This window comes from Aquila chrysaetos, chromosome 21 (genome assembly GCF_900496995.4).
Source record: "Aquila chrysaetos chrysaetos chromosome 21, bAquChr1.4, whole genome shotgun sequence".
In the NCBI taxonomy this organism is placed as follows: Eukaryota; Metazoa; Chordata; class Aves; order Accipitriformes; family Accipitridae; genus Aquila; species Aquila chrysaetos.
The window spans coordinates 14,906,364-14,919,231 of NC_044024.1; the positions used below are offsets into that span (position 1 = coordinate 14,906,364).

The window sequence follows — 12,868 nt, forward strand, 5'->3', positions numbered from 1 at the left end:
ATTTTCAAGAAATTTTTTATGATTTGAGGTATCCATGTGAAGGAAAACCAGACCGTAAGAAGCATTGTCAGAAGATCTTTAATTGCATCAAATTAGTGTTATGTCTTGGGAGTAATATATGTACAGATATACACTTTGTAGCAGTACTACGCCATGTTTGCTGTTGAAGTGTATAAAGAATAATGCACAGCATGCAACTAAACGCAACTATATTCATCTGTAACACATTAATACATAGAATGTTGGTTGGTGTGCGCTGATGGGCGTGTGAAGTATGATGGCAGCTAGGAAGCCGTTAGGAGATATGCTGTGAAATGTGTTTGAATTATAGTATATACTTTGGCAAAGACTTAATGGCTTCATTGCTGTCAGCGAATTTTGAAGAAACTTCAAATCCAAGGAGAGATCAACAGAATTAAAAAAAACCCAAATTTAAAAAAAGAAGAAACTGTCATATACTGTTAAATTCGTAAGGGTAATGAAATTCAGAATTTAGGTTGAACCTCCTTCCCTATTCAACCCTCTTGTAGTAATCAGAGCCCCCTTACAGTCACAGCACATTATCCATCTAATAAAGCTTCGTAATCCACCTCCTTTGTCCTGAATGTAATTCATTTGATGCCAAAAATGCTCATAAATTTCACATTTATGTAAGTTTCTTACAGTTTATCAGTGGTTTAGTGTAAGTCATAACTAGAACACTGGGTTCCAGGTGTTTCTGGGAAGTTGATATCAATGCCTTAATGTTCATTCATTTATTAAAAGAAAAAAAATGACAACAAAAATAACATATAATGTTATCTTAACTAGGTCTTTTATTTATTTATCAGATGTTTACTCTTAGAAATATGGCATGTTGGAAAGCTATTTTATGTGACTGATGTTCTAATGACGATTTGTCTTCTAATGTCCTTTTGAGCTGTGGTTATAACCATTTTTCCCTTTAGTTTTCTTTTTTTCCCCTCTTTTCCTTCAGTTTTGCTTTTGTTTCTCATACTACAAATTTGAACTGACAAGAAGACTGTAATAGGACTCTAAAACATACCTTGAACACACATTGTTAACCAAATTACAATCGCTGATGTCATTTACACGTGTTGCCTTTCAAAGGATGAACATGTTCATTTAATTTGCTTTTTAAATATCCATAACAGTGTCCCCAAGCATTTTAATAAAACAGAAACAGTTAATTATTGCCGAATAAGGATATCCAAATATAGTGGTCTGCAGTTTGCATTTAAATATATCTGACAGCACTTCTCTCTTGAAGAGAAAATTGCGTAAATTGCCAGTTATAATAGTTTTTAATAAATAAGTCTTATCTTGACTCTGTTTCTCTATTTCTTTCCCACCCCTCTGCAATACTGTTCAACAACCATACTTTCAGTGGGACCATTTCTATTACAGAGTGATTGAGCTCTGATTTACACATCAATTACCCAACTTCATGGAGATTTTCATGCTCCCCTAGCTGACATCAATGAAGCATAACTGCGTAAGCGCTTTATTTCATCCCAGTTTTTGATAACTCAGACTGATAACTAATCATATTGAAAGACAATGTGCTATGATACAGGAAACAATAAATGCTCCCCTTTGAAACCTCATCTATTCTTTATACGCTTACTATTCAGGAGCTTATCTCTGTCATCCATTCCCCCAGAATCGTTCCTTCCAAATTCACGTTAAGGAAGGGTTTAGGGCTGCATAATACCAAAAAGAGGAGAAAATTGAGTGAAAATAACATTTTGTAGGTACTTGGGGGGGGGTGAAATAACTAAAAAGAATGAAGAGTATGACAAATATAAGCCAAACCCTTAGCCTCCTAGCTTAAATTTCCATAAATTGCCCAGGGGTCTCTTGGGTGTTATTTTGTTCAGAGGCTTTAATCTTCTGTATTCTCTATCAAATGTGCTACAGGAATGGCATTGTTTTTAATGCAAATTGTTAAGAGATTTAGCTCGTGTGGATAGATAACCAGTGACCATCTCAAGTGTTTCTCTACAGAACTGTTGAACATCAAAGACAGAATATTCTATGTTTTAAAATAAATCATTTATCTTGAAGTGCAGTGCTAGATGTGTTCTGTGCTAGATACTTTCAGTAACTATTCATGCTATGAAGAACAACACAACATTAATGTTAAATATGAAAGACAGTGAGAAGTTGTAAAGCTATTCTGTCGTGGCTTGATTGGTCTCTGTCAAGTAGTAAAATTACGAGGACAAAGGTGCAAGCTCAGTGGTAATAAACAGAGGAAGAGGAGTTTTGCTATTTTAAGTGTAGTACTGCTTGTGATGTTTATCATTAAGTGGAACACAGACTTCAGATGAGCAGGGAAGTTGGCCGTATTTCTGCTTAAAGATCAGGTTTTGAAATTCCTCTCATTTACTGAATACATTTTAATACCTGCAATGAAATTTAAGACCTGAGGCTGCCCCCCCCCCCCCCCCCCCCGCCTTTGGAATAAATGTATTGAAATACCAGAGTGTATACTGGGAGAATCTGAATAGACCAAGGAAGCCTGTTCTCCTTCCCTTGTACACTATTGTGGTACTCTGCTTTTACAGGAAATCGATGGAGTTATGGTGAGATAAATCTGGAGTTAAATAGAAGTGAATTCCCATTGTAATGTATTTGCTAGAAGTAGTCTTTTACCTAGTTTGATTGTCAGGTGAAATGCTTTTTGCCTTACATATTTACTCACATTGAAAAAGAATTGCCCTGGTGTGGAAAAGCAAGCATGTATTTTAAGCATGGGAGTATTCTCATTGATCTGAGCTGGTTTTCTCATATAAGTCAAATATGTTCATGAGTGGGTTTTGATTTGGGGTTTTTAATACCTTGTGCAGGTATATGAGTTAGTTTTTGAGGAAGCCTGGTTTCTGAGTTTGCTTCCCCAACTTCCTGAGTGCTTGTGGCAGAGCAGCGATTCTGTCCCAAAGTCAGAACTATGAAGAAATAACCTTGAGAAAGGACTTTCAGTTCTCAAGTTCGTATCATTTTATATCCACGGTATCTTAGTTTAGAAGCTTGTGTTTATTTCTTGTTTCCACAAATGACAAACATTTCAGTTTGAGAACTTCCTTCATCATTTAGGCATATCTGATATTTTAAGGAGGGTGGAACTAGTACAGAGGGACATGTGATTTGATCATAGTGGGCATTTTTGTGAATTCAGACATGTTCTTGAGAACAGCAACTAATTCTTCCCTAACTTGTGGATGAAGGCTGTTTTTTGTGAATGTTGTTCATTTATCCTCATGGATGTAGTCTGTCTGTCATAAAGCCTCTCTGCTCCAGCTTTTTTATTGATTGTCTTCCTATTGGGCTTTTGTTGTTCTGATTGAATCAACAGAGCAGTGTTCTGTTCTCATTCATGATTCTTCTGCAACATTAGGTGTTTGATCATTTTTTTCTCTTCTACTTTTTCTCCATTTCACAGTGACTACTCCTTCAAACTTGTCTGGTCTGCCTTCTTTCTTCTACTCTTTCTCCTGTCTTTCAGGCTCTTGTCTGCCTTGCCTAGTCCTCCACGCTTTGGGAGACTATTTCTGTGGCTTTAGTTAGCACATCTTTGAAAATAAACCCCAAATGCGAGGTCTCAGCCTTTAGCTGTTGGTCTTATTTCATCAGCTTTCCTGTAACTCTTCCCTCTAACCTCTTGCTCTGTTGCAGTCTGTCCTAAAAGATTTTTTCTTTTCCCTTCAGATCTTTTATACCACATCCTCTCACTTTCACCACAGATGATTGCACTGTCCTCTCCAATGCCCTAAATTTTATTCTTCTAGTTCTCCTCTTTGTAGACAGTGCATGTCTGACTTCCATCTCTTACTGCCAGATCTGCATTTTTAGGTTCCAATCCAAAACCTACGTGCATGCCTGTTATCTTTTGCCTTCATATAACCTCCTCCTGCCTCAGCCACCTTCTCCCCTTCTCCATTCTTTGCTTGATCTGGATTGTCCCCACAGCCCTTGTGGGCTGCAGTGGGTGTGAAGGGTGCAGTTCCATGGGCCTTACTGACTCTGCAGATTCATGCAGGCTGAGCACCTGGCCTGTCACAGTGCATCAGCTCGCCACTGTCCCTTAGGGTGTCCGTAGCTGAGAAGAATGATGAGTGGATGTATGCTGGTCTAATTTTAAAGGATTAAGTATCAAATGCTGTTATTAAAAATGCATTTGCTGCGTGCCTCAATGTTAAACGTACCAAAACAATAATACAGTTATGGTTAGTATTCTTTCTGCCATATCCAGCACGCTGGTAATTTGTAGATCAGTGGTCTCATGCGCTCTTGTAGTGTTCTTACTGCTCACCATTCCTGATCTTCTCAGATTTATGTAGAGACTTCTGCATTCAAATTTGATTATTAATCTAGTAAGTGGTAACAAAACAATAAAGCTCATGTATTTAAACTACGTTGTCATGTAATAGCTGTGTCTAGGGAACTGGCCCTCTCAGATACAGTGAGTATCATGGCCTGCAGCTGTTTTCTTCTAAATCTCTTTTTTTTTTTAAAATATTTGCAGAAGTCTGTATTTGTGATTTCCTACTCTCCTGGCTTTAGAGGAGTCATGAAGTATTTCTCATACTAATGAGAAAGACTGAACTCTGGTGTTCCTCATGGTATCTGACTATAGTTTTCACTGACACCTTCACCACTAATCACATATCTGTATTTCACAGAACATTAGTTAAGCTAAATATTAAACATAAGTCCAAGAGATTGCATTGTGGCCGCATTAAGAGTTTCTGAAGAGCATCCCATTGGGTTCTCACTGCGCTGCAGCCTTAAGATCTAATCAGCATCCCTCTTTGGATTACAAGGAACCCAAAGAAGTTGTTATCCTAATCTCTGTATGATCTTATAATATTTGACTTTCCGTAGCCACAATCGGCGCCCTGTCAAGCATTCCCATAGCAAAAGTACATTTGCAGAGAAATAAGCCAAGTAATTGACCTGACAGGATGAGCAACCACTTCCTTTTGAATGGATACTTTGTACACTTAAGGCTGCAATGTGACTGCATGAGTGGAAAGTTCAAAATGAACCTTTTATTTATTTATTTATTTTTGTTTGTTTTCACAAGAGAATATATAAGAGAGATTTGGACTGATGCAGAGGTAGCAATTCACTTAGGGCTTTACTTCTTTTATAAAATGGATGCTCACAGTTTGGTAGCCTGTAAACATTGTTGGGATCCAGGGCATGAGATGCGCCTTTGTGGTCACCTCTTGGGTGTGTGGAATAGATATCTTTCATAAACACATGCACTAAATGAGAAATGCTTCACTATGTTGTGTTGGAAAATACCGTTTTTCCAAGCTTTTGCTGTTAACATTGTAAATACTGTCTTAGCTTAAGTTAATGTCTTTCAAAATAGCATAATCGCTTTAAATTACTGCTGTTTTCATTATTTTTGAATTTGTGGTTTTGTAACATGTCACAAAACATATCTAAATAGTCTTAGAGTCTTTGCTGCTTTTTTTCATGTAGGATATGGCATAATGCCTCACTTGGTTCCCTAAAAACTTCGTATGCTTGCGACCAGAGCCAGCTTTTAGATAACAAAGTGCTGGCACCTCACATGAAGGGTGAGATCTGTTCTGTGCTGTAATCTGTGATTCTGTAATCTGTGTGTTCAGTGGCCAGATTCAGTTTGATTTGAATGGGCCCTGGATTTCACCCTGAAACTCCAGGCCAAGGTTGCCATTGGGAAGCTGTAAAACGCAGCTCTAACTTTCATGAATAATCCTTTCTGAAGTGAATGCTGGCAGTGCCTGGGATAGGACTGCTCCCATAAGCAAAGATTACATATGCAGGATATAAAATCCTGTTTACACTAGATCCATTCTGCTGGTGTTGAGACTGGGCTTATAACTTCGTAATGTTCTGATCTTGCTGCAAGAGTCACACAATCTATGGGTCAAACTGCCAAAGAAATCCCTCGAAAGGTCTCCCATGAGAGGGGTGAATACAAGTGTGTTCCTACACTGTGTTCCTACAGCTCCTGGGCTGGATTATTTCTGGGCTAAAGCAGCCCCCTACTCCAGAAGAGCTGTGGGGAGTGATGGAATCAACCTTGTCCTCATCTTTGCGTACCAATTTGGGAAACAGTTTGTACTCACTTATTTGCATACCTGTGGATTTTAATCTTGGTTTAGGACATGAAAAGAAGGGAGACTCATACCCCCCTTCATCTTTTAGTGAACAGGTCACTTGTGGTTTGCAGTATTGTGTCAGCAATATGATCACGTGTAGTATAGTAAAGTGACTGTTGCTTACAGTTTCCCTTCCGTCTCCCTCAGGAAACCAGCAAACAGTACTATAGCTTCTGCAAAACTACCAAGAACAATTATAACAATGTTCTCAAGCTTGGTGTTGGTGCCAGTGAGGTCACTACATTAGGTGGTGTTATAAATAAATAAATAAAATGTGGCGTCTTTTCAGCCTTCTAACTTGTAAAAGGAAAATATGGATGGAAATCATTCAGCTCAGCCTATGTAGGTGGCTTTGCATTCAGTTTACAAGCCATACTCAAGCCTTATTCAATCCAAGCCTGAGTGATCTTGAATTGCTTAAACCAATTATTAATTAATATTTTTTTATTTAGGGATCTCATTGTGGTATTAGTCTTTCTTTTTTTTCTTTCCTTCACTGTACAAAAACACGTATATGAGTGTAAGGATACGTGGAGTCATCAGACAACAGACATATGCTTTCCTGTGCTCTCTGCAGGGCTTGCAGATTCAAACACAACCTGCCTGAATCATAAGAACTTTAATTGAGTAGATAAAGAGGTCCTCATAATTATAAACTGCAGTAGGTATAACAAGAGGCTAAATACATAGCTGTGGTTTTAATTAGCTGGTGCTTCAAATTAGTAATTGTGGTTTCACTCAGAAATCAGTGACTTTATACACTGTTAAAGCCTCATCACTGTGCAGTTCATTCCTCATTATATCTCTCGGTGTGAAGCTTTCAATACAACATCATGCTGAGCTAAAAAGGCAAAAGTTGTAGATATTTGGTTATCTTCCAAGTGCAGTGGAGCTCTATGGAGATTTAATTCATTCTCAGCAGAGATAGGAGAATTAACTGTTCTTTGTTACATATGTAATATGTATGTTTGTATGTAGGCATTTGTACAGAGAGGGTGTGCATGGATGTGTGCAGGCATGTCCAGAATCTGTCAGGGAAGTACTGCTTACAACAGATAACATCAGTGTGTATACTGAATCTGCTATTCAAATTGTCGTCTGGAATTTTGTAGCTAATTAACTGACACAAAGCAGAGCCAAAACCCTCATAACAAATCAAATGTGGGTTGAAAGCACAGAAGTGTCCCTTAATGCTTGTCACATGAGAGGTTGTCAGTGCAAGTTGAAGCATGCATCTTTTCCTTTCCTCTTTCCTTTCCTATTTTTCCCCCTCCTTCAGGGTTTTAATTATATCTTCTCCCTCAGAGGAGCAGGAGCTAGTTTGCAAAGCCAAGAGACCAAAGTGCTTCCATGCTAGTCAGTGGAGAAGTGAGTGTGGTCTCTCAGCTTGTCGCCTAGGTCTGGTAGGTGCACAAAGTAAGCTGACATACAGATAAGTGCCACTCGCCATTGCTGCACTGAGGCACTAGATCCTTTTTTGTTTGTAGAATTATCTGATACTGGGAATCAAGTCTAAGTCACACGAGGCTGAACTGGGGCATTGGGGTGTATGGAGACAAGTGCTACACAGTTAAATGGATTTGAAGATGTTACTGTGCTTCCTTGACTTCACATTTGCTTTCTCTGCACAGACACATTCTTTGTGGGCACATGTGCGTGTGTGTGCATGTATTTTACGGACCGTTCATATGAATGCGTCAAAATGTATTTTATTCTTCTGCATAATGCTCTGTTAATTTGAAAAGAACATTTTTGTCTGTTTTCATTTTAGAAGTATACTGACTGTCCTACTGTCCAATTTCACATAGTATTATGATTCCAAATTTACATTTGGGAAAATTATTTAGTGGCTGCTTCTTTCTTTCAGAATTGTCCTCAGGAGTTGCATTGTTTATGATGTTTTGCTGCTTTTACTGATGGTAATGAACATGTAACTACATTATGGGGAAAATAGCGTGTTGTCTTTTTTTGTCTTTCTCTTCTTCAGTCACTATGAGCAAGACCGGAGTGCACTTAAGCGGAAAGAATGGGAGAGAAGAAACCAGGAAGTCCAGCAAGATGAAGATCTCTTTGCTTCAGGTTTTAACCTCTTTGGGGAACCCTACAAGGTAAATTGCATTGTTATGCTTTACATTTTCAGAATGTCTTTTACCTGAATGCATTTTACAAATACAAATAAAACTTCTCATCACCTGTAAGAAACAAAAGTATCGCCTCTGCCTTGGTACTTACACTCTTGAATACACTGATTATCCAAATCAGCATATGGTAGCAGAGCAAACTGAATGCTCTGCCCAACATTGCATGCTCGCCTTGACAGAATCAGGAATTTTGTTTACGGTCCAGTTCCAGATTTCTTCCTCTAAACACACAGCAAAGTCCTGCAATAGAAGTACGTGCAGCTGATTTCTCGACAAGTGGGTTCACACCTACAAAGCTAGCACTTAGTCCTTTTATTTTTAAGAAGAAAATATACCTGAGTTATTAAAACTAATGTCCTTTCTAATGTCCAGCTAATGAGTCCATAAGCTTTCCTGTGCAATCATAACCATCCAAAGAAGTCTTTTGGGAGACTGTCTGAATCTTTGGGGAGCATAAAAAGGGTATGAAAAGGACTTACGACAAGTCTTATTCTCTCTAAGGAGCTTTGCTGTCTGAGATTTTCATCACCAAGGGATGTCCCCCTTTATGATTTTTGCCGCTTTGATTTTCAGTAAGGCATTCCCTGAAGAATTCATCAGAATGTAAATTTCCGTACCTCTTTCTCCTCCCAATCAGTGACATCCATTGAAAGGCCACCACTTCATCTTTCCATTTTACATTGTTAGCAGCTGTAGGGAGGATGAGGGCTCTTTGAAAATGGCCTGAAAAGGAGGAGGAAAGACTGGCATTATTATCAAATGGTGTCTAATAATTTTAGACTGGGAGAGTGTGAGGGATACACTTGACTCCTATCTGTACTTTGGTTCAGGTTGACTAAGGAGCAACAGGCCTCATGTCCTTGGAGTGAACTTGTGAGCTGGAAAGCCCCTGGCTCACGTACAAGGGAGTGAAGGTGTCTTGAAAAATCTTTCAAAAGGTGGTTTCGAAACCCAGAAGCGCAAGATAACTGAAGTACGGAACAAGATATCAGACCAAAAATGAAGACATCTATCTTGTCTGTACCATTGACTAGTAGCCAACTACTTCTCCCTATAAATATTACCACCAGGATGGGCCCAATTTGAGCTCTCCCTGAATTGCAGCTGGACTGCATGCCAGGTAACTCTCCCCTTGAGCAGGGATGCCTCTCAAGGGTAGAGATTCCTTACCTGAGACTAAAAGATCCTTCCTTCCCCGAGGCAGAGAGATCCCTTACCTGTAACAGATCCTCGGTATGTGACTGATAGCATGCTGAATTAATACTAGGAAACATTACTAATCCATGTAGCTACTCAATATTGTTGTAAATACTGTATGGATAATTCCATTAGACATAAACCATTGACCAAGTCTGAGACTGAGATTGGATCCAGCTGCACCTAGGCTCCAAAAGGAGTTTAGAAAGGAAGGGGGTTCACTCTGAACCTCATGACTCAATGGGAGGGTCCTCTTTACTCTCTGCATCTTTGGTCTCTGTTCAGATCATTCTAACCTGATTCAAACTCAATTTTCTTTTGTATGTTTCTTCCATGCAGTAATTAATAAGGTGAACCTTGCCATCAAATTTACTGAACCTTGTCAAACTACTGTTAAACTGTGTTAAATTCCATCAAACTTATTGAACTCTGTCAAATTATTATTTTACTTCAATAAAACATATTACTCCTTTTCTCTTTTGAGTGAGGTGCATTCCAGTCATCTGTGACAGAGACTTACTCAGCCAAATAAGGACTATGCACTAGGACAGTTTGTTTGTGGGGTCTTTTTGGTTTGTTTTTATAAAAATCTAATCAGTGCAGTATTTCTGCACTGGACCACACTTTAGCACCTTTATTTATGGGAATAATAACTTACTATGAACTGATTTTGTTGAGACTTCCTGCAGGTCGTGCAAACGTTTTTGTTCATGTAAGTGGTCATTTGGATTTCAGTAGGTAGACCAATATGCAAATCACTGCAAAATTTTGTGTCAGGATCTAAAAGCACCCCCCGCCCCCGCCATTATCTGTTGTACCATAAAAATGATAATACCTGATTTTACATCCGCTTAGTGTGCGTGTATTTGCACCAAGCATACACAGAGCATATGTTTTGTCAAAAACTAAACAACTAAAAAGCAAAAAATTTTCCTGGTGATCTTCCTGAGCAATTTTTTTTTTAATTGCTTTTCGCCTCCGTGGCAGAGAAGTTTGGCAGATCTGTGGGATTCAGCAAAACACAATGTATTGCTATCCTAAAAAGCATTGTAATTATAAATTGCAAAAGTAAAAATTAAGAGGAAATTGCATGCAAAAATAGTTACATCTGTCTTAAATTGGCACAACAAAGAGAACCAAGACTGTATAGGAAAGCTAGGTCTTGCCTACATTTTACACTATGGAGAAAAAAAAAGGACAAAGTGATAGACTGGTATTTCCTTTGTAAGTTCTGCACTGCTAAGAACCAGCCACAGTACAGTTTCCTAGGAACTAATGAAAGCTGGATCTAACTCTTAGTGGATATGTAGTGACTTGTATTCTTAAGCAAGTGCAAAACTAAATTTAGGGTTTTGTTTATTTTTATTCTAATATAAGTGAAGAGGCCATGAGGTGAGAACAAATGTGCTGCACATTCAGTTTGAATTCCTTTCCCATTTTGAGATGAACAGATGTTTCTGTGTGGATGAGACTCAAGGCGTGGTGCACACAACAAGCTGCACCCGTCTTGTCTCTTCTGGTTGCTCGCAGTGGGAGCAGAATGAGATAAAACACTGCCCAGCAAAGTCAACTGTTGTGGCCTGTGATGGGCACAGGGTCCACATCCTCGGCTGGGCTAGCTATACTAATGAGCATCAGCTCAAGGGATGGCTGGTACATTTCTGAAAGATCTGGGGGTGCGAGGTAAGATGGAGACTACAGTGACAAAGGGAAGGTTGGGTATATCAGGTCTCAGGAAATAGAAAATGTCTCTTTTCCTTTCTTTTATTCCCAGACCCGGTGTCCTTACTTGTTTATCATTCCTTCCTCATTTGCTTCAACAGTAACGCAGAGAAGGGACTGTTGGGGTAGGGAATACCACCACTGCTGTTTTGATGTTTTAAAGACTGAACAACTGGCAGCTGTTTTAAGATCGCTCTAAAGTTGGGGATATTAAAACTTGGTCAAAGAAAGGAGCCCAGATTTTCTCATGGAGCTTACTGCCATTGTGTATCATGAGATGTGTGGAGTATCTGCCTCCATCTATTATCTCTTTGCTCTAGCTGTTAGAGTATCTTTCTTTCTATTCCTCTGTCAGATAAAACATAGGTGATCATTATAGTTTTGGACAAGTGCATGTTTCTGCATTGATTCTTTGTAGTATATGTATGTGTACACATACATGATGAGGTATTTATTTCTGTGGGTGTATAAAATACATTTATACATGCTTACTAAAAGATAAAAGTGTTCTTTTGAAGCTTCACTCTCTCATGTGGGGAAACAACACCTTTGACAACGTGATGACATCCAGCATTATTTTGGGAAGGTCAGGCAGTGAAGGCTGTGTTGCCCTTTAATGCAAGTGGGTTGCAGGTCTTGCCTTCGAACTCTGGTGCAGCCTGCTAATGCTTGATTTTGCAGAAGTGATCAGAGAGGAGCCTGCAGTGTTATGACAACAGACGTGTGAGAAAGCAGTGTTAGAGTTTTCCTGAGAAAAGCTGCAATTTTACTACTGAATTGTTGATACCTTTTAATGTTTTGAATTAGTAAAGAGTTTCAGAGATGAGTATTCTAGAGAAAACAGTAGGGGGATTTTTGTTACTTTTCAAAGGAATTGCCTCAGAAGAGTTCAACTTGAGAAAGAGAACGCAATGGGCAGCATTTGCATTGGGGAACCTTTGGTGAATGTTAAATCATTTATCTTTTTCAGGTAAAGCCCCTCCATGCTTTTCAAGTTTAGCATAAAAAAGATCTCCGCCTCTAATCCATAGAGGTTGGTTTAACTATGAGGCATGAGAAAGTGAATGAATTATGGAACCTCAATTTTTATACAAATTTTCACAAAACCCTTGTAAATTGGGCCTGTGAGTTTGAGTGCATTAGTTCTTTTCTTTCTAAAACTATAATGCAATAGCTAGCTAGCAAATTAGTCTTCCAATAGGATTCTATTACAGATCTTTTTTGAAAGCAGTAGAAGCAAATGTAGGAACGTGTACATTTCCTAAATTAACAAGAGTCTAGAATGAGAGGGAAGGCTACTAGCCATGAGTCACCAGACATATAATTTATGCCTTGGAATACTCAGAAAATGCTGCATTTCCTTGATAGTGGCAAAATTGTGATTCAACATGCTGTTCAGAAAATAAGATGTACAGAGGTTTCCTTTAAGAAATCAGCCAATTATCCAGACTATGAAGGTAGAAATTGTCCCCCATCTGGAAGTAACAAAGAGCAACCATAAATTATGACTGGATTTTGTGTTTGTCTTGCTGGTATCCAGGCTTGTGAAGAATACTCTGCTTCTCACAAAAGCCCTGAATTTGTTGAGGAAATAAAATTTAAAAAATAATGTTATGCTTTATGTCTTAAATGCAGGTAGTACACTGT

The 12,868-nt window shown here is 38.7% G+C and overlaps 1 protein-coding gene across 3 annotated transcripts in view; it reads left to right on the top strand.

The window, feature by feature from the left end:
• The window catches only part of AFF2 (AF4/FMR2 family member 2), a 350,925-nt gene that overhangs the window by 79,749 nt on the left and 258,308 nt on the right, over nt 1–12,868 (top strand). For all 3 annotated transcript variants that reach the window (XM_029996601.2, XM_029996599.1, XM_029996600.2), the window contains exon 2: nt 8,149–8,269. In XM_029996601.2, coding sequence (XP_029852461.1) covers nt 8,149–8,269 — 121 coding nt within the window. The remainder of the gene's footprint in view (nt 1–8,148; nt 8,270–12,868) is intronic.